Source organism: Protopterus annectens, chromosome 6.part0 (genome assembly GCF_019279795.1).
Source record: "Protopterus annectens isolate FY-2018-M chromosome 6.part0, PAN1.0, whole genome shotgun sequence".
In the NCBI taxonomy this organism is placed as follows: domain Eukaryota; kingdom Metazoa; phylum Chordata; order Ceratodontiformes; family Protopteridae; genus Protopterus; species Protopterus annectens.
Genome location: NC_056737.1, coordinates 859,173,985 through 859,200,573, shown reverse-complemented (window position 1 = coordinate 859,200,573; position 26,589 = coordinate 859,173,985). Strand labels below are relative to the sequence as shown.

The window sequence follows — 26,589 nt, the reverse complement described above, 5'->3', positions numbered from 1 at the left end:
ATGAAGCGTTTTAGGTCTATAATGATCTGTGTAATATCACTCCTCCTGTCAGACTTTTTACGAGTACTTTAAGTTCGTTTGTCATTAAGGGTTTTCTTGAGTGGTTCCATACTTTGTTCCTGTTTTCTTGTTTGTGGTGATTCTGTGGTCTGGAAGATTTTGTGGAAGGACCCGTAGATGTTTTAGGTCCCTCTGCCCTTGCCATCCCCTCTCCCTGTGGTGGGTGAGGTTCACTAGTGACTGGTTTAGCCTGGGGTGGTACGTCTTTCACATTTTGGCTGTGTGGGAGGTTGGGGTGCTGTTGGTTGTTGTTGTGAGTCTTTGTGTGGTCATGCTTGTCAGAGGCGTGGTGTGGCTCCGAGGCTCCATTTGAGGAAAATCCTTGCCTTTTCGAAAAACTGTCTGTACCTCTTGAGTGTTACATGTAGGTAGAGGCAGTAAGGGTGTTTCAGGGCCAGTTGGTGTGTTTTTGCTCTGTGCATATTCTTGATCATGGGCTGGTTGAATGAGTGGATGTGCCCGTTCTGGGTCTGTAAGTCTCTGTTGATTCCTCATATGGCGAGAGATTTGTTGTTGGAGGGCTGTCATCCGGACGTCTTGAAGTTTCCTATTATGTTCAAATAGGCAAGTTAATAAGCCAAGACTTGCCTCTGTGAGGAACTCTTGCCATCTCGATGAAAGCTCCCTATCTTTATTCCTGCAGTTAAGTCTGTCCAATCACTGTAGGTATCAATTCACTCTCCCACTTCACACATGGAGACCAACTGTAAGCTGAATCTAAACCACTTACCACAAGAAAGACTGTTGGTTAACAACCAGCCATTAAGTTGTGTTGTTCCACTGTTCCTTTTAACAATTATGTTAACATTTGGAATTGAATAAGCATAAATAGACATTGACTGTGTATGCATTTTAAAAGATTTAAATGATTTACATAGTGCTCATCTGCTTAAGTTTTCTTTAAATAAAAGGTTAATTTAAAAAAAAGGATATAAATAAAGCTATATGTTTTTATTTCTCTCTATTTCTCCACATGGGACTGAAAGACATAAAGACTTTGGTGATTCTATATCAGGTTAAACTAGCTTGACTCTTGGTCACTGTTTATAAATAATTGTTTTGGTGCCCCATCAGCAACACTAGTACTTGCTCAAGGTGGCTTAAGGCTAGTTTAATGCAGGGTTGCACAGTGTCACTTAATTATAAATGTGCACTTATTGGAAATTGGAGAACAGGTGTGCTGGGACATTTCACTTCAATACCTCCTATAAGACATCATGGAGGTCTGGGGAGAGACATTAGAAGAATAACAAGTTACTACCCCCTTCTCTATTTCCAGATAGTAGTGTGTCCCTATCTGGGATATTGCATGTATTTGAGGAGACGTCATAATTAGAGGACATAATTTGGCTATTTAGATACAGGCAGCAAAGATGGTGTTGATATGTTGCAGCTGAAGTGGTACAAAGAGAAAGTGAAAGAATTTAAAATGTGATATTTTGAAGTAAGATGGCAAAAGGGGGGTGCAGTAGAAATTTGGGCATTAAGTATGTTAAGGAAATAGTTTGTGGGTGAGGTACCATCTACACCTTCAAATCAGGATGTGCATTAGAACAAGGGATACAACCTGGAGCTACAAGACTGATTGCACGGGGTTACACAAGGATGTAGTGTTTCACAGAAATCATGGTGGGTGAAGAGAACAGACTTCTGTAGAAAACTGGGTTAAGTGGTATAACAGTATATATCAGGAATGCATTTAGCTGCTGCAGTCGGATCTTAGGAGGGGTGAGAAAAAAGTGAAAAGTAAGCTAATGGTTAAATAAGAACTGCATTTTGCCAAGAGATAATGCAATGGGCAAACTGGGTAGTCTGTGTTTTCATTATTTGCTGTCATGTTATGCATGTGTGTGTTAGTAGTGTGTGTGTGTGTCTAAGCACTGACCACTATTGTGTTGACATTCAGAGACAAGGTACATCTCTGAGCTTACAGTAACAGTGTCCATACTGGATCCTGGTTACTATTGGGTGCATTATGTCATACCTGGATCTGATTTCAAGGACCTCCTGCAGCTGGGTATAGTGCAGATTTCCTGTATATTTGTTACTTCCCATTTTTGTGAATGCATGTTACCTGCTATATTGATTATGCCATTTGACCCTCCTAGTCTGTGGAACAAGTTGCCAGGTCATATGCTGGCTGGTGGTCCTCACAAAGTAATCCTGAGTAATTTAGTATCGTAACAACAAGCAGTGGAACAGTAAAGCATTCTGTCCAGCTGAAATTCTTTCGTCAAGAGGCTTGTATGTACTTCAGCTGTTTTGTGGACCTTGGCCCTTCTTAAAGTCTGTTTTGTTTTATTATATGTCTTTGTGTTCTTTACTTACGTTCTCAGTGATTGTGCAATAATTTTACATTTTTTTTCTGCATTCTGTTAGTGTCAGATGTATCCATAGATTGCATTCACAATTACCACTCTTTTTTCTTGTATCTTTTTTGTCGTTGAGAAGAGTCCTCTACAGGGACAACTTTGGTGAGAATAGTGGGACAACTGATGAACTGAAAATTAAGCAACATTTGAAACACTGTGGCATTGAGGTTCTTATAAGCAGCATTTTTACTATTCATTAAACTTTTTTGTAGTTCAAATCTAACAGCATATTCATTAAGTCTGTATTATTCTTTTTCTTGGTCCCCTTGGACCTCATGGTACTAGACTGGTCCCTAGTGCTCCTCCACCCTGGGTCTGCCTACCCACCATCCAGAGTGTTTCAATATTTGCTGACCGGTTGTGGATCCTAAGGGCATACTGGGGGCTTGATTGTCTGTGCTTCCATGGGGGGCGTTTTTATATGCATTATCCACTCACACACACACACACACACACACACTAATTGACCTTGTCCGAGGACAACTCCCATCAATGCACTATGCTTTTCCTTAGGGGAGCATCCTCGATGAGCATCCTCCCAGGACAGGCACACCGGTCCCTCAATGCTACTCCATCAGTAGCAAGTCTACTCTATTCTTGACAATATTGTTGGGTAATAACTGCAGTAGAAAGTAAAAAAATATATAATAATAAAATTAAAAAAGAAACAGAAAGAAGCAATGATGACCTGAAAGTTTGGGAGCATTCTTCTTTATTTGAAATCTGAAAGCTACATTAAAGATGGTAATTCCTGGTGGCCGCTGATGTTATCTGAGAAAAGAGAACAATTTGTTACTTTGTGATTCATTTAATATCTGCCTTAGCTGCACTTTTCAGAAATTCAGTATGCATGCATTTTTTCCTGCAGTGGAACACTCCACTTTCTATTTCCAGTATGAATTGTCCTATTAGTATTTGCTCAGGATTGCAAGCAATGCCTAACTGATGGTAGTAATTATACAGTTTGAGCTAGCATTTAAAATTGCAGTTTTTTTTTTTTTAAATTAACTGAGTTGTAGTTTAGTACAGTTAGTCTACCAAAAGGACATTACCCATGGACATGTACAGTGACAGACATGTAGGAATGTTCTTGCAGTCTACAAGTTCATTTGTGATACTACTGGGTTAATAACTATTAACTGCAGACCCACACCCATTACCCCGACTTAATTTTGCAGACCGCGGTTTAGTGAGCATACTGCCTTCATTATAAAATGGACATTTTTTGACTGCATCTTTCTCATATCACAGTTTGTGTTTGACTGAACTTAGCTGTGCTGTATTTTTTTTTTTTTTTGCCGTTATGTCTAAAATGGTGAGTGGTCGCTGCAAGAATGAAAGGAATATTAGCATGCTTTCTTAAATCAGTGGTTTTTAATGTTGTGCTTTATGGAATGACTGGGTGAGTTCAATTTTGCTTCTGTGTGGTGAAGTGTATACGACTCTTGTAGTAGGAAAAAATAGTAACTCATAATTGGGGAGATGCATATGTTTTTATACAAGTTCTTTGTATGTACCCAGTGATGGCCTCTGTCAGTATTTTCATTTGGCTTCTCTCTTGAAGCATGTAATAGTCCAATTAAAAGTTGTGCGCATCCACCCAACAAGTCTGGAATTACTGTTCGTATCAATAAGTTATGGTCAGTAGAAGCTTTCCATTTCTGGTGAATCAGGAAAAAATAAGAACAATGGAAGAAAAAGTAATAACAGAAAAAAAATGTTGGTTTGTGGCTTCGTATATCTTGTTTTCTAGCAGTCAGGTTGATCCAGATAATCTGTCTTTCAGCTACCTGACAAGTCTATTGCAAGCTTAGTCAAATTCTATTATTCCTGGAAGAAAACAAGAAGTAAAACCAGTGTAATGGATCGCCACGCACGGAGACAGAAAAGGGAACACAAAGAAAGGTACGTTGTAAATGGAGAGAGAGATTTTAAAAGGTGTGTGAGAGAACTAGTAATACACAGACATGTACAGTTTCGCACTCCACTTTGATGATTTCAGCACATTGTTACACTTAATTGTAGCAATTATTAGCAGTAATTTAGATTTTTAAATGCATCTCTTGTTGCCAGTCACATTTCAGAAATTGTAGACAACAGGGCAGCGCAGATGTATTTTACTGCCTGACTAACTAGGACCACCTGCAGTGGAATATTGCTTTTGTAGTATAAATGTCTTCAGTCCTTCGCTTCTGTGAACTTTGCCAGCAGAGTTCATTAAACACTCACCCTTTCATTTTTTTTCATACTAAAGATCTTCAGTTGTATGTTCCTAAAGTGGTTTCCCATGTTTCCTTCTGTTTATGCATCATTTTAATACCTTCTTCCATTCCAGCAGTTTCATTTAAATTGTCTGCAGTATAGATGTATTATGGAGCCTGTGCCCGCTGCTTTGGCACCAGTTGCAGTACTGATATCTCTGAAAATGTCAAGGTGACATAAAGTTACCCAGAATCATCCACAAACCTACTCACAGCATTCACCCTTATGTTTACATAAACTTCAAAGCTTCTACCAGGTTTGAATAGAAAGAGTAGAACGTAAAATGTAAGTCCTTAATCATAATAATAAGCTCCAAGCTTTAAATTTGTGGCATGATAAAGTTAGTGGTAACAGGTAAATATTAGTTCAGAAAGAAAAAAAAAAAGCAAATGAAGTAGCACAAAACAAAATATTAGGATATCACATATCAAACATTTAGCAGTAGCTCATAAGATGTGCGCTTAGTTTTAGGCCCTAGTGTGAACTAGAGCCTTTGATGAAATAGCAGCTGTAAAGGATTATTGATCTGTCTACATCCAGAAACAGGCTTGTACACAAGCCCTTAGTCAGGCAGGAGACCTATAAAGAGAAGATGTTGTATAAAAAGTGCATGTAGGCTACACTTTAAGGGAAGTCCAGATAGAATGATGCCAGGAGACCACAATATATATCAAAGGTGATGCCCGGGAGACCACAGTATATAGCAAAAGTGGTACCCGGGAGACCACAGTACATGGGAAGGGTGATGCCCAGGAGACCACAGTACATAACTAGGAGTGATGCGTGGGAGACCACAGTACATAGCTAGGAGGATGTCCAGGAGACCACAGTGCCTAGCTAGGGATGATGAACAGGAAACCATAGTACATAGCCAGGGTGATGGCTGGGAGACCACAGTACAAAGCCAAGGTGATGGCCAGGAGTCTACAGTACATAGCCAAGGTGATGGTCAGGAGAACACAGTGCATAGTACAAAGTAACATTTGACCTTTTGTACTGACAGTCTAATATTCCACAGAAAGTGTAGTGTGTAAAAGTCATGAGGCAGATAATGTTATTATTTCAGTAAGTCTTTGTTGAATGTAGAATGGTTGCATTTCTAAACAAATGCTGTGAGTAAAATGTAGATCCTTCTGTACGTAGTGCACTGAATTGGAATTTGGCTGTGATTGGAATGGTTTCTGCTTCAGTAAACAAATATGAAAGCAAGCAGTGCATTATATATGGTGCAGTTACATAGCCAATACAGTGTTCTTCAGAAAGCCGTAATGTATATATTGTAGTGTGTATATATCAGAAATATCAGTTTAGGGTTATGGCAGTCAAGCATCTCGAATATCAGTAGGCTGCAAGCTTGACATTCCAGCATATGAAACCAAAAGTGTTGCAAACCACTGCGAGTCCGGCAGCTGCAAGGTCCCAAGAGAAACAGTAATCCAAACAAAAAACAAGGACCAGCATACAAGGCACCTTAGTTGGTACCAGACTGGTTACTTGTACATTGGATGTAACATCACTATACACCAACATTCCCCACTGGGCTGGTTTGGAGGCCTTAGAATATTGGCTCAACAAGACTGAATTATACAAACCCGGCTTTAATACCCTTCTGTTGTGTTTGACAAAGAATGTATTCTTTTACAAGGGAAACTGTTATTTGCAAACTAAGGGGACAGCAATGGGGGCTTCTTTCCCTCCTATATACGCAGATTTGTTCATGGCTTATTTCAAAGAACAGGTCATTTATGACACCGCACAATATTTATATAGAAGAAATGGACATCTGGCGTAGATATCTGGACGACTGCTGGTTGGTATGGAGGGCGGATACTGAATATCTTTTGTAATTCACCACATACTTGAATGAAAATAAATGTTGAATCGAATTCTCTGTCAACTATGATAAAAATAAAATGATTTTTTTGGATGTTCTGGTTTGCCGCGCATCTGATCATACGTTGACTACAGAAATTCATTGTAAATTCCCTGATAATAATTCACTCCTCCATGCCTACAGCTTTCACCACCCCCCCCCCCACATTTGCAAAAACATTCCCAAATCCCAGTTCTTGCGTATTAAACACATTTGTTCTGATCGACACACCTATACACGATTTAGGGACGATTTAGTTCTCAGATTTCATGACCGGGGTTACAAAATGGGTCAATTATTACACACAAAACACACTGTGGACAATATGAATAGAGATGATCTCCTTCTTTACAAAAATAGGAATCAATCAAATTCCAAACCACACAGACTCATCACTACATATGGACGTAATACTAACATTTTAATCAATACTGTCCAGCAAAACTGGAATATATTAACATGTGATTCAAAACTCAATGAAATACTAGGTGACAGATACATGTTTTCTTTCCGCAAAGGCAAAAATGTATCTGCTTTTTTCAATCATTTCAAACATTCCGAAGCTAAAATTACCAACACTATCCAAACCACACTATCAGGTGAACCTTTACTTGGATGCTTTTCTTGCGGACACTGCACACATTGTGCCAAGTTACTTAAAACAAAAAATTTTAGTAGTCAAAACACCCCCGACGTTTATAATATAAAATTCTTTGCCAACTGTTCCTCGGACTGGGTAATATATTTGGCCAAGTGCAACTGTCCTGCATTTTACGTTGGTCAAACTTCAAGACCCTTGAAATTCAGAATATCTGAACACCTCAGTGATATTAAAAACAAGGGAGAAACCAATGCTCTTTATAAGCATTCATTAACACACAGTAATGCGTGTTTTAGTTTCACCATTATATATAAAATAAATAGATCCAGAAACAATAAATTAGGTTGGCATGAATTACTGAATTCCATGGACAGAAAATGGATTATTAAACTTGGTGGTCTCTTTAAGCCAGGTCTTAATGAGCATTTGCAATTAATCACATGGTCTATTCATTTATTTATAAAATGGTTCTTTTTTTGTGAATCTTTTACACTGATGAAGGCTCTGTATTGAATTAGCTGAAAACGGTGTGTCAAAAGAACCAAAATACTTTTTATTAAAGTATTCTATGTTACAGTAAGGTGCCTTGTATGCTGGTCCTTGTTTTTTGTTTGGATTCCAGCATATGAACCCAGATTTTTGTATGTGTGCTAAAGATGAAAGTGATAAAGATTAAAAAGACCTTAAAAGCTGAAGGTGCAACTCCAGAAGTCCTGCTTTACTAACATTATAGCCAAAAGTGCCAGAACTATGGCCAGAATAGCCAATCTGTTGAAACAAGGTAGGTTAAACACTAAAAAATAGCAGATGAAATTACTCTGTAGTGTATTGGAGAAAGTATTGCAACTGCCACCTTCTCAGAGTAGGTTTCAGGTATTCATGTACCAGATGTCCTAAGTAGTAACCAACCAAAGCTGTTACCAATGCCAGAAGCTCCAAGGGCACCAGGTAAAAGCTAATTACTCTGAGATGGGCTCGAACCGTGGGTGGTCTGACTTGGAACAATCGGACTGCAACTAAACTGCACAAAAATAGTCTTGTAAAGAGCCCTTGGATTGGAGGCAGTCCAGTCTCCAGAATTCCAGGTGGTACTTTCAAGTAGTACCAGGCAGCTATGAAACACGTTACTCCAGAGATGTCAGAGAAATGAGGATAAGTGCTGCAAGAAATGCTGTAGTAAGTTAATATTAGTCCAAAGAGGCCATGAACTCTAGACACGATGCCAGCAAAACTCATTTGGTGTGGTAAGTGATGCATTTCCAGAAATGTACTGCAGATTTAGCCAGTTACGATAAACCAGTCAGGATACACAGGCAGTAGCTGGGCAGCCAGACATTGTCATTTTGCCAGTCCATGATCAGTGATCTGTGGAGAAGGTGCGTATCAGTGATCTTTGGAGAAGGGTCCATATCAGTGATCTCTGGAGAAGGTGTGTATCAGTGATCTGTGGAGAAGGTGCGTACAGTAAGGTCCACACTGAGATTTTATATGGAGTGCTGTAATACTGACCTTGCTGATGCTGCGGCTGTGCAGCAAGCTAAACAAAGAGAGCCAAAAAAAAGAAGTGTTAATCACCATATCTCTGTGGGATCTCTTGCTTCATCCTCCTCTTCTCAGCCTGTCCTGTGCCCACCGCAGCCTGTTGTCTAAGTCAGATGTAACAGTTGTGTACTGACCATATCACAGATGTGCAGGAAGGACCTCTCTAATGAGTGCTTATTACCCTCCCACTATCCATTCTCTGCTCAGATAGCCTCTGATTCAGCTTCTTTGGGTGAATTTCCTTTTAAGCAGGGTGAGTACATAATTTTATATGCGTATTGAGAATGGGTGGAGATCACGTTTTGCTTGCTCTGGCATCTGGTGGGTTAGAACTGAGAAATGTAGAGGACTAGGTTTGCCTTCCTAGCTAGCTTTGTGTGAGATGTCATGACATGCACCCCTGAGTGTGGGAACTAGAGATGGTTCTGAATTGTGGTGAGCAGCTTAGGGTATCACAAGAGGAAATTCTTAGCAGTTACCCACCTCAGAAGACCTCCTCATCAGTCAGTAGATATGGTGAGTAAAAACTTCAATAAAAACCTAGCAAGTTAGTCTTTACTGTCTAATACTTTAAACCTCCAGTAGTAGAAGCCCATTGGATGTTTACAACTGACCCCCTTCAGGACATGTCAGTGTTTCAGCTACATGGCCTCTGAATGCCCATGGCTTTTTTACTTTTAAGTCTCTGTACATACTTTCAGGACAATAAAGCTAAACCTCCTGGCTGTAGATGTTAAGAATTTACCTTGGTGCATCTTTCATGCTGGTTTTACTGAATGGTTTGTCTGTGCACCTGTTTTTACACTTTGATTTGGCTGTTGTTCAGGGTAATTTGCAAGCACCCTTATGTTTATGTACATCAGGCTTGATTTTAAGCTTTGTATATCGAAAGTATAATCAAACTTATGCTGTACCGAAGATACCAAATGCATCACCTTTTCATCTTTTGCCATCAGGTGCAGTAGGGGAATGGCTGCCGCTTTGCTTGCTTCAGGAATTTCTTTGAAGATATTTTCACTGTCCCCACTTTTTTTTCCCTTTAAGAATAGGAAATAATTAATGTGCATCGTTACTGCAGGAGTCAGGCCTCATTCATTACAGGTATCTTTCAGGATTCTGCATTCTGAACCTTGGTCCTTGTGTTTTACAGCTGTTTCCACACCAGTGAGGAGCACTGATTGTAATTTAGCTCAGTCAGGACCCATGAAGGGGGCTTGCAATGGTTAATGTAGCTAGACATATTCTTAAAAAAATGGACCCTGTAACTACTGCGGCTACAGAAGTGGATTAGTAGTTGGACTTTGTTATATAAATGTAGCGGTTGCATCATTCAGAAATGATCTTTGCAGCATCAGCATAAAAGTCAGGGCCGGTCATACTCCTGGTTCTCTCCCTGCTAAAGATAAGAAAATGTTACAGCTTGCAGTCTGCCTGAAGGACAGATTAATATATGGTAGGTGTTTCTTTATAGGTCAATGTCTGTTATGTTCTTCCCTTTTCTGCTGTCAGTAGGTCAAGCTGAAAAATAGAAAACTGCTAGCCATAAGCAGCAGTTGTATGGTGTCATCATTTGTTCTTTTATTCCCAGTTGGAAGTCATAGCTATCTGTACTTTACATCTCTCTTTTGTGGGTTTTCTTTTTCTAACTGATTTTCAAACAAGAGAGGTTGGGTCACAGCTGGACCAGTACAGGTGTCAAGGAAAGCTGAGCATGGGAGAGGTTTGTCATGGAGTTACTGACTGAGGGGTGGTATTCAGTGGTGCACCTACAGTGCTGCATGTGAGTGCTTAAGCTAAATAAATGCTGTCTGTTAAGGTATCACTGACAACATCTGTATGTGATACAGTAAAGGCCACACACCACCTCCTTTGGATTGTATAATGAGACCTGCACTGTGTACATAGCCAGTGTTTTTAATGTCATTTTCATCTTTTCCTCAACAGTGTTTTTGCTTTAGCTTTAAATGATTTTCTGATTTTGTGAATACTTTTGTGTTTGTATTTGCAGAATGTTTATATTTGAAGGTAATATTTCCAACATGGTAGACGTTTTTGAGTAGCTTTTCTGCTTAGGCATGTGCTGCATTGTCTTATCCTACCAGATGTCCTTCAAGGATGCATCTGCAGTCCTTACATATGGGTTGTCTTGCCTCAGGCAGCCCTTCGGTCGGCCGGATTCCAAAGTCTGGGTCCGGCGTCGGCTGATGTCGCCCTTTTCCCCGACGTCAGAGCGCCTAGGGTATAAAAGCGTCAGCCAGCGCCATCTTCCTCAGTCTTTCTTGCCATGCGGTGCCCGAAGCAGAAGCAGTTCGCAAGTGCCGGTCGGCCAGCTCCTGTGATTTCAGCTACCGAAGTCTTCAAAAAAGCTAAGTACCCCGTTGGGGACTCTTTCTTTCCTCAGCCGATGTCATATCAAACGGTTAAAGTTAATAATTGTTTAAAATGTGGGAAACAAATACCTCATAAGGATTTCCACTCTTACTGCTTACCTTGCCTAGGCCCAGACCACGACGTCTCGGCCTGTACAGCCTGTGCTTCCTTCAATAGACGCACTCTTAGGCGTCGGGCAGAGTTTGCAGAGGAATATTTTGGGCAAATTTACTGCTATAAAATGCCGTCGGAGCTTCCGACAGCTCATTTACCCAAAAAACGTAAGGAGAAGGACCGACACACGCGGTCCGCGGTTCCGGCCGACTCCACGCCCAGGCCTACCGCTAGTGTCTTGGTCTCTGCTGAAACCGAATCTTTACCGATTCCGACTGATGACACCGCACAGCCGGTACTGGAGGCTTCCACTGGGTCGGTCTTAGAATTACCTTCTGAAACCGGTGCTCCGGAGATATCCGACACCATTTCTGTGGATAAAACTACCCCAGCACGTGGGGCTGCCAGGCCTCCTGTATCCATGTCCATTAAGGCTTTTACTCGTGCTAAAGCTGCTAAACAGCCAAAATCTCTGCCTCCCAAGGCTATTCCTCAGGGATCCTCTACAGGTTCACAAATTTTAAGCTTAGCTGAGGACCTTATCTCCTTAATCAGGGGCTCTCAGCCACACCCAGACAGGGGCTCTCAACCTCCTCCAGGCAAAAGGCCCAGGGTTGAGCAGACAGATCCCCAGTCCAATGATGAGGCCTCAGATGACTCTGCCCTTTCAGATTACCAGGAGGAGGCCTTTCCGGCCTACGAGGATTCTGATGCAGAGGAATCTATTCCCTCGGCCTCCCCCCCTGAAGAGTTGTCCTTTGGGGAGACCCTTCACTCCATGAGAGAGCATTTTAAATGGCAAGGCCAGGAATTCTCTGATTCCAGGAAGAGGTTAAGAACTTTTTTGCATTTGCCTCAGCATAGACCTTTGGCTATTCCTCCTGTTTTAAATGTCATAGAGGATGTGTACTCCGAGTCTAGCATTTCCCCAGACTCCCTCCCTCCGGCTCCCGTCAAACCCGACAGGTACTACAGGGTCCCGGACACGCATCTATTCCTTTACAAGGGCCACTCAGCTGACCCAGAAACTATTTCCCAGGGGCCTAAAGGGGTTGCAGCCTCCACTACTAAGAACCCACTTCCTTCTGAAAGGGAATCCAGGGCCTTAGAGAGATGGGGTAAAAAAGTGTACACTTCTTCCACTCTTTCTATGAGAGCATTGAATTGTCAATTCCATATGATGCAGTATCAAGAATATCTGTTAGATGAATTGCATAAAAAACTAACCTCACCTGAACCCCTAGATCGCAAGGCACTTCAGGATCTGGTGCATAACTCTCAGCAGGTTAGCAACCATTTTTTACAGTGTGGTTATGATGCATTGGAAGCTTCGTGTAGGTCAGCAATGACAGGTGCAGTCATACGTAGACATGCTTGGCTGAAGGAACAAACACTGCCAGATCATGTTAAAGCAAAGCTTCTGGATGCACCCCTGGAAAAACAAAAGTTATTTGGTTCCACGGCTCAAGAAGTATTAAAGAAGTTTGAGGAAAAGGCTAAGTCAGTACAGACAGTCAAAGATTTTCTACAGGTCCAACCACCAAGATTCAGCAGGAATTGGCCTTCTAAGAATTGGTCCTTTCCAGACACAGACAGAGATCAAAGAGGCAAAAATAGGTGTGCCAGAGGTAGAGGGCAAGCTAGAGGCTCCTACAGAGGACGTCAGTGGCAGCCTGCTAACCAAAGAGGTAGTGCAGGACCTACTCCTGCTGCACAAGGACAAACTCAATGACTTGACTCTGACCCCGCCGACCAGGGCTCATTTGGAAGCACCTTTGGGTGGAAAGCTATCTTTATTCTCAGAAAATTGGCACATTATTACAAGGGACAAATGGATACTGCAAATAATAGACAAAGGATACAGATTCCATTTTCATACATTACCAAAAAGACAAGGCATGCCAAATCTGCCACCGAATCAAAGGACAGAGGCTTTCAAGCAAATTTCCAACCTACTGCAAATGAAAGCAAAAGAAAAGGTTCATCTCATAGAACAAGGCCAAGGATTTTATTCCAGACTATTTCTTGTCCCAAGAAAAGAAAAGCAATGGAGGCCTATTCCGGACTTGTCCGCACTAAATACTTTCCTCATTGTGCCAAAATTCAAAATGCTGACGTTATAGCAACTCCTTCCCATGCTGGGCAAGGGGTCCTGGCTGGTAACTCTAGACCTCAAGGAGGCATACCTGCATGTCCCTATCAGACAAAGTTGCAGAAGACACCTCAGATTTCTTGCAGGTTCAGAGCATTATCAATTCTCAGCATTGCCCTTTGGCTTATCTACTGCGCCCAGAGTGTTCACGAAATGCCTGGCATCAGTAATTGCACATTGCAGACTTCAGGGGATTCAAATATACCCATACCTGGACAACTGCCTTATACAAGCGGACAGCCAACAAACATTGGTAAAGCACTTGAATTATGCCATCCACCTACTTCAGGCTTTGAGATACACAGTCAACATTCAGAAATCAAGACTTGTTCCATCCCAAAGAATAATTTGTCTGGGTGCAAAACTAGATACAACCACCCAAATGGCTTTTCTCACAGAAGAAAAACAAGAACAACTACCGGATTATTTCAGAAACCTGACAAAACAAACCCAACTGACTGCAAGGAAAATCCTGCAGGCCTTGGGTTTCATGGCATCTTGCATTCTTCTGATTCCACAAGCAAGGCTGCATATGAGGAAACTACAATGGTACCTAAGGAGTCTATGGTCTCAACACAGTCACAGCCTAGAAGCTTTGATCCCCCTCATTCCATGCCTTCAAAAGGAATTTCTGTGGTGGGCTCAAGCAAGCCAGACAAACATGGGTCTGCCTTTCAGCAAACCAAATATCAGCCAAACCATTACCACGGACGCCTCAGACCATGGATGGGGAGCGCACATGGAGGGCAGATGCATTCAAGGACAATGGAGACAAACAGAATTTCGCCTGCACATAAACCAAAAGGAAATGCTGGCAGTGATACATTCCATTGAGGCCTTCAAGCACTTCCTACATCAAGGCCACCTGCTAATAAAGACAGACAATACCACAGTTATGTGGTACATAAACAAGCAAGGAGGTACCCATTCTTACCCTCTTTGCAGGCTGGCAATGAATCTTTGGGAACTTTCCCTACAACTCAGAGCTGCAGTCCCAGTTTGTACCAGGAAAAGACAATGTACTGGCGGACAGCCTAAGCAGAAACATCATGGATCCACACGAATGGATGCTGCACCCAGACACCTTTCTTCAAATAACACAATCATGGGGAAGGCCGGACATAGATCTTTTTGCCTCCCACCACAACCATCAACTGAAGAAATTCTGCACAAGGACATACCACCCACAAGCATGGAAAGTGGACGCTCTCTCTTTCAGCTGGAATACTCTAACAGTATATGCATTTCCACCTCTTCCGCTAATGACCAAGGTCTTACTGAAGATCAGGACAGAACAACCAAAAGTGATTCTGATAGCTCCGGACTGGCCAAGGCAACATTGGTACCCACTGTTAAGGACCTTGTCACGCACGGAACCGTGGCCTCTACCACAATGGCCACTTCTTCTGACACAGCACAATTACAAAACTCTGCACTCCAGCCTAAACACCTTGCAGCTGACAGCCTGGAGAATACCTTGACTCCTCGCCTGGATAAGCTATCCAAAAGGGTAAAGGATATCATCAAGGAAGCTCGGCGACCTTCCACAAGAAAGGCATATTCAGCAAAATGGAAAAGATTCCGCACTTGGAACGCCACAAAGGGCCAAGATCCGACAGTAATGAGCATTCCACATATCCTGGAATACTTGGCAGAAATGCTCCATAATGGCCTTTCTTACTCTTCCATAAAAATTCATGCTTCAGCAATTTCAGCAGAGTACAACACTGATCCACCTGTATTTTCTCATCCGCTGCTAAAGCAGTTTCTAAGAGGGATAAAAAACATCAACTCTCCAAGGAAACCACCAGTGTCTACATGGGACCTTAACTTCATGTTGGAAAAATTAACTCTACCTCCCTTTGAACCAGCAGCATCTGCAGAGCTACAGTTCCTGTCTTGGAAGACTGCCTTCCTTCTGGCCATAACCTCAGCAAGAAGAGTATCTGAGTTACAGGCCCTCATGGCAGTACAGCCATTTCTTACTTTTCATCAGGACAGAGTCTCATTGAGAACCAATCCTTCATTCATGCCAAAGGTGGTATCCAGGGTCTCACTGAACCAAGCTATTCACCTGCATACCTTCTTTCCAAATCCACAAAATAAAGGAGAGAAACTTCTGCATACCCTGGACATTCACAGACAGTTGCGCTACTACTTGGACAGAACTAAGACTTACAGGAAAACTGACCAGCTTTTTGTAGCATATGCTGCTGGTGTACAAGGAAAAGCAATTTCCAAACAGACATTTTCAAAATGGATAGGGAATTGCATTCGATTCTGTTACTCTTTTCATGGCAAAACTGTGCCAGCCAACATTAGACCTCATTCCACCAGAGCCACAGCCACCTCCACAGCCTTCTTAAGAGGGGTGGCTACAAAGGACATCTTAGAAGCTGCTACATGGAGCTCAGTGCATACATTTTCCAAGCATTACAACTTACCTTTATATTCCAGATCCAGAGCAGGCTTTGCTACTGCAGTCCTGCAGGGCATTTTAGCTACACCATCCTTTTCTTAGGTCCTACCACCCTCAGCTTGGCTATGGTATTCCACCCATATGTAAGGACTGCAGATGCATCCTTGAAGGACATAGTACAGTTTTGTACCTACCATAAATGTAGATGTCCGATAGGTATGCATCTGCAGTCAGGATTTCCCTCCCTCCTACCCCTCTGTGGTATTCCTTGAGTATTTATCCCTCTTTCTAGCTAGCTGGGGTTATCTATTATGGTGTATTTGTTTTATATTACTGTGCATGTTTGGAATTTTTAGCATCTCTCCAAATTTATCCTTCATTAGAGGGCACCTGGCATCTGGGGCAAGAAAAACTGAGGAAGATGGCATCGGCTGACGCTTTTATACCCCAGGCACTCTGACATCGGGGAAAAGGGCGACATCAGCCGACGCCGGACCCAGACTTTGGAATCCGGCTGACCGAAGGGCTGCCTGAGGCAGGACAACCCATATGTAAGGACTGCAGATGCATACCTATCGGACATCTACATTTATGGTAGGTACAAAACTGTACTTTCTGTCAAAACACACAAACCGTCATCCGACGTACCTAGGACTGCGTTATAGTTCAGTCGTTCATTCATTTTTCTACATTCGCTTTAGTTCTCTTCATCTTTCTGAGGGAGTCAGAGCCTACTTCAGAAGAAAACAGTAGTAAGATGTCAAAAACAGTCCTGGATGGGGCAGCAATCCGTCATACAAATCCATGATGCAGATATACTCACTAGCACACTGCATACACAACTGTGGGCAGTTTGGAAAATAAGTTCATTCTAGTAGCATGTCTTTGGGATGTCGGAGTAAACAAGCTGACCATTATGAAAATCTATGTAAGTACAGGGAAATGGGTGCTGCAAGGCAGCAAAGCCAATCCCTGCACAACTGTGTCAACACAAGTTAGAGATTTCAACCCAGAATGTCATAATTATTGAACAAAAGCTTGAAACAAGGGAAATGTTATTCTACTAGCACAGTCCTTGACCTCCTACAAAAACAGTGCTTTAGAAAATAATATTAGAGATGGAGTGGCAAGCCCTGTCTGTTCTGTTTCACTGTTGCAGTAATAAAGCTGCCACACTACTGTTTTTGTAATTTTCTTATCCTCTATAGTGTCAGTTTCCGAATATGCCAGTTTCTCTGTTATGACAGCTGGTGAGACTGCATCCTGCAAACAGGTTATGACAGCTGGTGAGACTGCATCCTGCAAACAGGTTTCTGGTCGAGCGCCATTGGGTGTGGATGCTTTTAAACACACCCTTTACTTTTGCTAAGGTTCGCATTAACACATGGTACATAACAAAGCAGGTCTGTTAATAATTGTATTGCTGACTTTATTTCAATCAAGCTCTTCATCATTTCTAATATCCCATCTTTTAGCTGTGGTTTGAGTTTTGTTGCAATCTCAGATGTTTAGCCACTCCTTGGGCTCCTCTTGAGAACCAAAGCCCCAGCCTAATATTGATACATTGTACATTACCCCTCCAGCAACCTCGCAAAGAGAAAAAGCAGAAACTAAGTAAATGTTTGCAGACATTAATAAAGTGTAGAAATCTCCAGTCGTACAATGTGTATCTTAATGAAAGTCTTAAAGCTAAGAAAATCCCTAGGATCTAAGATTTTGGAAATTTACTATAGGTCTCACTGTGAATCCAGCTCTACACCATAATCTCACTTGTTATTTCATCGTACTGGGATAGAACTGTTAAAACGTCTTATAGCTGATAACGAGATTAAGATTGTTTCTGGAGACAGAGGTTCTACAGTTGAACACAAATATTGAGTCTGACCCCTCATTTTCTTTGTATAAAATTGAATATGTGAAAGTCTTTAACCGGGTTGACAACCTAGTCAAAAAGATCAAATTAAGGAAACAAAATAAACTGTTGAGGGACAGACTAGAATATGAGGAGAGTAGAGCATACCCTAAACCAAAAAAAAACTGTACTATGAGCAAAGTGTTGAATGGTTATTCAGGAGGTGAACCGGATACAAAATATGATGACCAGCAAATTTAGGGTTTCACCAACAGTAGGGGCCTTGGAACAACCTAGGTGTGTTCAATAAAGGGGCTGTCAGTGAACCCACAGGAGGCAGAAGGCCCACCACCAGACCAGTTTTAATAAGTCCCCCTTTTCGGAATCAACAAACTCGCTCAGCACAATTAGCAAGACGTACGAGGAAGGGGAGGAAGAGAAATTAGAAGGGGCATTTTATACTTCTAATGTTTTTAGTGAAGGCCCTATTTGCAATATTATTGCAGTGAAAATTGTAACATTTTTAACTACAGCCATTTAAATCTGGATGAGCACCATGTTTCATTGTTTAAAAAAGGGTTTTAAATTTCTCCCTACTTTTAGGCAAGATATTGTGCAAGTTTTAATGCATTTTAAGCTATATGTTCGACAATTAAATTTAACCATGTTGTTTTCTAATTCTATTAGCAATGTGCTACATACTCCATTATTAAAAAGGACATTTCTTCCCCCCTAGTTACCCTATAGTGTCAGTTTTTGAGAAATTGTGAAAGTAATTTTAGATATGTCTTAAAAAGTAAAACCAAGACACAATGACAGTCTTAACGTTAAAGAAACGGAATTGTTGGTAGAGATTAAAAGTAACGAACATGAGTTATGAAACATCATAAGAGGAAGTGGGGTGGTTATAATGGACTATTTCGTGTACTCAAGTAAGATGTTATAGACAAGTTTCAAGGAATGCAATAAATATACCTCATGCAAAAATTGATTATAATTTAGAAGATTTAGTCCAACAGGGATTCCTTTCAAATGAAATGTTTAATTTTGTGCAGGTTAAAAAAACAGTTATAGCATCGATCTTTGGTATATCTAAAGTGCACAAAGATCCAACCAACCTCCTACTCAGACCGATTAGTATCAACAAGCAGATCAAAAACTGAACCATTAGCTTTATATGTAGATTTACGCACTAAAGGTTTAGTAGAAAGAGAGAGGCATATACTTTGTGATTCATGGCCCTTGCTGGAACTCCTGAACAACACATCATTTGAAGAAAATATAGTGTTCATTACTATTGATGTTGTAAACTTATTTAGTGTCATCCCACATCAGATAGGTTTCCAGCAGTTTCGGAACATCCTTTTACAGAATGGATCAGTTGATAGCAATGAAGTTGGTATAATACTTGAATTCCTTGAAACAGTGTTGAACAGTAACTTCCTTTATTTCAGTGGTGAATTTTGCCATCAAGAAACAGGAGTAGCCATGGGTACCAGATGTACTCCCACACACACACACACACACACACACACACACACACACACACACACACAAACTTAGTGGTATTAGCCGATCGGGAACATCAAAAAGTTTTTCTTCATCCCATTGTAAAAAAGCTTTTAGATACTTCAGATTTTTTGATTATATCCTTCTCTTGTGGAAAGAAGATATTAATAGCTTTGAAGTATTTTTTGAAGAAATACAGAAATGTAGATGTTCTTCATTCCACATTGCTGCAGTCCTAACAATCGGGGTAGTCCGCTGTCCAGTCGGCCCGAATACCAAAGTATATGGCTGACGTCGGTCAGGGCGCATTAGACTGACGTCAGTACGTCAGGGTACTAATGCGCATGACCGACGTCATATCCTCAGTCTTTTTTGCCGCATGGTCCGATGCAGAAGCAATTTTGCGAGTGCAGGTTGGCGTTCTGAAATTTTCTGAAGTCGGAGTTTCAGACCGAATCAAAGTTGGCAACATTTTGGTTTTTCTTGCCTCAGTATTTAACCGGATGTCAGAAAAGTGAATAACTGTATTTCTTGTGGGAAACAGATACCTCATAGGGATTACCATACCTTGTGTATACCTTGTTTAGGGCCTGAGCACGACGTTGTTGGATCCCGCTCTTGTGCTAGATTTAACAAACGCACTATTAAGAGAAGGTTAGACTGTGCCAGGTTAGTGTTTGGGAAGCGTTGTAATTATAAAATGCCGCCGGATGCTCCGGCGCGCTTAAATCCAAAAGCAAGGACAAAACAGTGAAGCCTAGGGTTGATGAACCGCAGTCCCAGACGTCGGTTCTTTAGAAGGCTCAGTGGAGCCAGAGGTTTTGCCAGTAGTTTCTTTGGAGTCTCAGGCAGAGACTTTACTGTTGCAGGATGTGCCTTCTCAGGAGGTAGGCCAGGCTGAGGGGCTTCTCAGGTAACTGTTCTTCCCTCTCTTCCCAAGGTAGTTAGAGCCTCTCCTTCTGTTTCCAAAACTTCCTTGAGAGGTAGGCCAAGTTTAGCTTCAGTGGGGCTTCTCCTAGCATTTCAGGTTCTGTGCCTAAGAAACATATGCTTAAAATGGCAGAAGATTTGATTACTCTGATTAGAGGTTCTATGCCCCTCCTGATAAGAGGCCTAGGGTGGAACCTGAGTTTGAGAGTTTTGAACAGTGTTCAGAGGCTTCTGAGTCTTCTGAAGACTTGCAGGAGTATCCTCCTTATTCTGATTCTGATGTGGATGATTCCACTCCTACAGCTTCTCCTCCTGAGGATTTCTCATTTTCAGAGACTCTGCATTCCATGAGGGAGCACTTTAAATGGGAAGGCCAAGATTACTCTGATTCTAGGAAAAGGCTTAGGGAATTCTTGTTTTACCCCAGCATAGGCCCTTAGCTATCCCTCCTGTGTTGAATGTGGTAGAAGATGTTTTTGCAGAGGCTTCCCTGAACCCTGATTCCTTGCCTCCTGCTCCTGTTAAACCTGATAGGTACTATAGGGTGCCTGAAGCTCATAAGTATCTTTTAAGAGTCCTAGGGCAGACCCGAGACTGTTTCTCAAGGACCTAAAGGTGTTAAGGCCTCTGTTGTTAAAAATCCTGTTCCCACTGATAAAGAGGCAAGGGCTTTGGATAGATGGGGAAAGAAAGTGTATACTTCTTCCACTTTAGCCATGAGGGCGTTGAATTGTCAGTTTCACATGCTAAAATATCAAAATTATCTCCTTTCACAATTGAAATCTAAGGTGGATGCTTTGGCGGAAGGTATTGAGTGTAAAGAGTTGCTGGATTTAGTTCATGTGTCTGAACAAGTGGGTAAGCATTCTTTGCAATGTGGTTTTGATGCTGTACAGGCCTCCTCGAGGGTGGCTGCCACTAGTTCTGTTCTTCGCAGGCATGCCTGGTTGAGGGATCAGAATTTAGCTGAGCATGTTAAGACAAGGATTTTGGATGCTCCTTTACAGTCTGATGTGTTGTTTGGTTCGCCTGTGGAAGCAGTTTTAAAGAAAATGGAGGACAAAGCTAAGTCTATGCAAACTGTTAAAGATTTTTTGCAGGTGCAGCCACCGAAGTTTAGTAGAAATTGGCCTGCTAAGGGGTGGACATATCCTGCTTATGATTCCCAGTCTAGGGGTAGGTCTAGACGTGGTAGGGGCAGAGCTCAAGGTTCTTTTAGGCCTAGAACAGGGAGTTCACCTGCTCAGACTTCTGGTGAGGGCAGGGGTCAGTCCTTTCGTAAACAGACCCAATGACCTGCCTTGTCAGCTGCCAGTAGATTCTCGTCTGGCAGCTCCTTTGGGAGGAAGTCTGTCTCTTTTCAAAGAAAATTGGGATTTAATTACTCAAGACAGATGGGTGTTGGATATCATTCACCACGGTTACAGGTTTTATTTCCATACATTGCCCCTTTCAAAGGCATGCCAGCCGTTCCTCCTCCACAAAGAAAAGAGGCTCACAAGCAAATTTCTCAGTTACTCCAGATAGGGGCCATTCAGCCAGTCCCTGTATCAGAAAGGGGCCTAGGATTTTATTCTCGCCTGTTCCTAGTACCAAAGAAGGGGAACACGTGGAGACCAATTTTGGATTTATCTATCCTCAACACTTATCTGGACATTCCCAAGTTCAAGATGTTGACGTTACAACAGCTTTTACCTCTGCTGGGCAAAGATCACTGGATGGTAACTTTAGATCTCAAGGAAGCTTACCTTCATGTGCCTATAAGGCTAAGTTGCAGGAAGTATCTGGAAATTCTCATTATCAGTTCTCTGCATTGCCCTTTGGCTTATCTACTGCGCCCAGAGTATTCACAAAGGTTCTGGCTCTAGTGATAGCTTACTTCAGGCTAAAAGGAATTCAAATCTATCCTTACTTGGACGACTGCCTGATTCTGGCTCAAGAAAAGGAAGTCCTTCTACAGCATCTGGAATATGTTATAGCAGTGCTAAGATGCCTAGGGTATTCTGTGAACGAAATAAAGTCCAGTCTAGTACCCTCTCAAGACATGTGCTTTCTGGGTGTGAGACTGAATACAGCAGCCCAGATGGCCTTTTTAACCCCGGACAAACAAAAGAGTCTATCACTTTACTTCCATCAACTATCTCATTAGTCCGTGCTGACTGCAAGGACAGTCCTTCAAGCATTAGGGTTCATGGCATCTTGTATTCTGGTGCTTCCCAATGCCAAACTGCATATGAGGAAGCTACAATGGTATCTCAAAATGTATGGACACAGCACTGCCAGGATTTGGACACTGTCATTCAAATAATACCTTGCCTTCAAAAGAATTTTTGTGGTGGGCTCAGGAATGTCACCTAAACAAGGGACTCTCTGTGACCCGGCCAGAGGCGAGTCAGATTTTAACGACAGATGCCTCGGACATTGCTTGGGAGCTCATCTAAATGGAAAGTGGATACAAGACAAGTGGCCTGCCAGACTACAGCATCTACATATCAACATGAAGGAGATGTTAGCAGTCCAGTTTGCATTAATGGCTTTCAAGGAGTTACTTCTTCCAGGGCAGGTGTTGATTCTAACAGACAACACAACTGTCATGTGGTACATCAACAAGCAAGGGGAACACATTCTTATCCTCTATGCAGGCAAGCAATGATTTTATGGGAGACTGCGCTAAGCTTGCAACTAACTCTTCAGGCAAGGTTTCTGCCGGAGCACAGAACTCCTTAGCAGATGTGTTAAGCAGACAAATCATGGATCCCCACAGTGGAAACTGGATCTTCATGTATTTCAGAAATTGACAGTGTCATGGGGAACTCCAGACATAGATCTGTTCGCTTCTCCACTAAACCACCAGCTGCCAAAGTTTTGCACAAAGGGTTTCATCACACAGCTTGGAAAGTGGATGCTCTGTCTTTCAGTTGGAAAAATCTTCATGTGTATGCCTTTCCACCTCTGCCTCTTCTTCCAAAGGTGCTATTAAAGGTCAGACAAGACAAGCCAAGGATGATTTTAATAGCTCCAGATTGGCCTCGCAACACTGGTACCCACTACTAAGGAGTCTGGTAAGGAAGCCTCCATGGCCTTTACCTTTGATTCCACATCTGTTATCTCAGAAGGACGGTCATCTGCTCAATGTCAAGCTTCACTCTCTTCATCTAACAGCCTGGCATATTCTGTGTTGAAACACAGCAGGTCTCAACTTCCTCAACAAGTTTTGAATGTGATTATGGAAGCTAGAAGACCTAGTACAAGGAAAGTGTACAGAAAAATGGAAGAGATTTTTATTTTGGAGTACAGCAAAGAATTTGGAGATTTCTGAGCCTAATTTGAGTGTGGCTCTTCAATATCTTACTGAGTTATTGGACAAAGGTTTGTCCTTCTCTTCCATTAAGATTCATGCTGCAGCAATTTCAGCTCACTATGATTGTGACCCACCATTGTTTTCGCATCCTTTGTTCAAGCAGTTTCTTAGAGGGGCAAAGAATATAAGACCCCGAGCTCCTACTCCTGCTTGGGATCTCAATTTTGTGTTGGAAAACTTACTCTACAACCTTTTGAGCCTGGCTACTGCTGAATTGAAATACTTGTCATGGAAGACTGCTTTTCTGTTGGCTATTTCTTCTGCAAGAAGGGTGTCTGAGTTGCAGGCCCTTATGGCAGTAGAGCCCTTTTTGATTTTCCATAAGGATAGGGTATCATTACGTACTAATCCTTCCTTTATGCCTAAGGTGGTTTCTAGTGTGGCTTTAAACCAAACTATTCATTTGCCTACTTTTTATGCAGACCCCCAAAATAAAGGGGAAAAGATTTTGCACACTTTAGATGTACACAGGCAATTGCGTTATTATTTAAGCAGGACTAAGGATTTTAGGCAGTCTCAGCAGTTGTTTGTTTCTTTTGCTTTGAGTTCAGGGCAAGCCTGTGTCAAAACAAACTATTTCTAGGTGGATTGGGTTTTGCATTGCATTTTGTTATTCCCATCATGGCAAGGAGATTCCAGCTGGGATTAGGCCTCATTCCACTAGGGCTACTGCCACTTCAACAGCATTTCTAAGGGCTGTGGCAACTAAGGATATTTTGGAGGCAGCTACTTGGAGTTCAGTGCATACTTTCTCTAAGCATTATCACCTTCCTCTCTACTCTAAGTCTAGGGCTGGTTTTGCCACAGCTATTTTGCAAGGCATGTTGTCAGCTCCTGCTTCTTTATGATTTGCCAGCCTCCCTTACCTCTGCTTTGGGATTCTACCCAATTGTTAGGACTGCAGCAATGTGGAATGAAGAACATAGTACAGTTTTGTACCTACCATAAATGTAGATGTTCGAGGATCCACATTGCTGCAGTCCATCCTTCCCCTCTGTGTTTAGGGGTGGTTGTGTAGGTGAGGTTATATGCTGATAATTTTGTATATATTGTACATATTTTTGGTGCAGGTATATTGGGCCTTGTCTTTTAGGGTCTTCTGACATCTGGGGCAAGAAAAGACTGAGGATATGTCGGTCATGAGTCTAATATATACTTTGGTATTCGGGCCGACTGGACAGCGGACTACCCCGATTGTTAGGACTGCAGCAATGTGGATCCTCGAACATCTACATTTATGGTAGGTACAAAACTGTACTTTGTCTGAAATTAATTTGGTCTCATTGTATTGACAGTATTAACTACCTTGGACGGCACAGTGGTGCAGCGGTAGCGTTGTCGCCTCACAGCAAAGGGTTCTCCAGTTTGATTCTCGGCTGGGGTTCCTTCTGTGTGGAGTTTGCATGTCCTCCCTGCGTTCATGTGGGTTTCCTCCGGGTGCTCCAGTTTCCTCCCACATTACAAAGACATACGTCTGGAGCATTTCTCCCCTGGCCTCCGCTGAAAATTGGCTTTGTTTCATGTCAGACTTTCCTAGTTAACAAATGTTAAATAATTAAAATAAAAAACCTTGATGTTACTATACACACAATTACATGGAAAAATGTTACACTTCAGATATATTCAGGAAGGACACATACTCAAAATCCATACTTCATTACAACAGTAGCCACCCTTTTTATCAAAAAAGAAATATAATAAAGGGCCAGATGGTATGCCTGTCTAGATTGGTTTCTCTTGACACAGTGTTCCAAGTTGAATCAGCAAAACTAAGTGATATGTTTTATTAGAGAGGTTACCCTAATTCCATAGTGAAAAAGGTTAGAGAAGAAATACACAAGGATAGGAAGATTAAATTTGCACCCATATTAAGGTTCTCTTCTGTCATTAATTGTACCCCAGTTATAAAAATCACCAATAATAGCAGCATTGTAGACAAGACAGGTGCTATGTTAATTAGTTATAATTTTCAAGCTCCAGTTATAAGAAAAATTATGCATGATATGTGGGACAGTATTTTTTTCAGATGACATAAAGCAGATATTGGGTACACAACCAAAAATCACATTTAGTAGAGTATAAAACTTAAAAAAAAAAATCTTTGAAAGTTACAATGAAAGTAGCAGTCATAGGATTAAGAAATCTATGATGAAGAAATGTGAATTTTGCAGGTATTGTAAATTTATTAATGAAGGTCCATATGCATTGACTGACCATTTTGATAGGGCTCTAAGGTGTCCAGGAAGCTGTGAATGCACAGCCAAGTTTGTGGTCTGTTTAGCTACTTGCACATCTTACACAGCATTCTATGTAGGGAAGATTAATAGAATGTTGAAAGGTAGAATATATGAACACATCTGTGACATCAAAATAATGCAAAACTTAACAATGCACTTTTTAGGCACACTTTAGAATGTTCCAGTTGTAAGAGATTTTCATTTTTTGTTATAGACAGAGTTCACAGGAGGCAATATGGAACTCCTATTAGAAGAGAAAGAACTCCATTGTCAGTTATGTTTAGAAGCTACAAAAAGACTTGGTCTTAATAATAAAATATCAGTCAGCAGTATACTTAAAGGCAAGCAGAAACGTCAAAGTAAATTCAAGGCTATGGTTACTTCTTGTTATTAGTTGTAGTAAATAACTTTTTATCCAGTCCTTTCAACTTCATATCTTCTTCTTCTCTTTCGGCTGTTCCCATTAGGGGTTGCCACAGCAGATTATCTATTTCCATTCCTTCCAGTCCTCTGCATCTTGCTGTGTCACACCAACCCCCTGCATGTTCTCTCTCACCACATCCATGAACCTTATCTTAGGCCTTCCACTTTTCCTCTTACCTGGCAGCTCCACCCTTAGCATCCTTTTCCCAATATACCCAGCATCCCTCCTCAGCACATGTCCAAACCAATGCAATCTCGCCTCTCTGGCTTTGTCTCCAAACCATCCAACCTGGGCTGACCCTCTAATATACTTATTCCTAACCCTGTCCATCCTCGTCACACCCAGTGCAAATCTTAACATCTTTAACTCTGCCACGTCCAGCTCTCGACTCCTGCCTTTTTTTCAATGCCACTGTCTCCAACCCATGTAACATAGCTGGTCTCACTACCCTCTTGTAGACCTTCCCTTTCACTCTTAATGGTACTCGTTTGTCACAAGTCACTCCTGAAAC

At 41.7% G+C, this 26,589-nt stretch overlaps 1 protein-coding gene across 3 annotated transcripts in view; it reads left to right on the top strand.

The window, feature by feature from the left end:
• Positions 1 to 26,589, top strand: part of RCOR1 (REST corepressor 1) — a 559,543-nt gene that overhangs the window by 396,235 nt on the left and 136,719 nt on the right. For all 3 annotated transcript variants that reach the window (XM_044074531.1, XM_044074530.1, XM_044074532.1), the window contains one exon: positions 4,219 to 4,337. In XM_044074531.1, the coding sequence (XP_043930466.1) occupies positions 4,219 to 4,337 (119 nt within the window). The remainder of the gene's footprint in view (positions 1 to 4,218; positions 4,338 to 26,589) is intronic.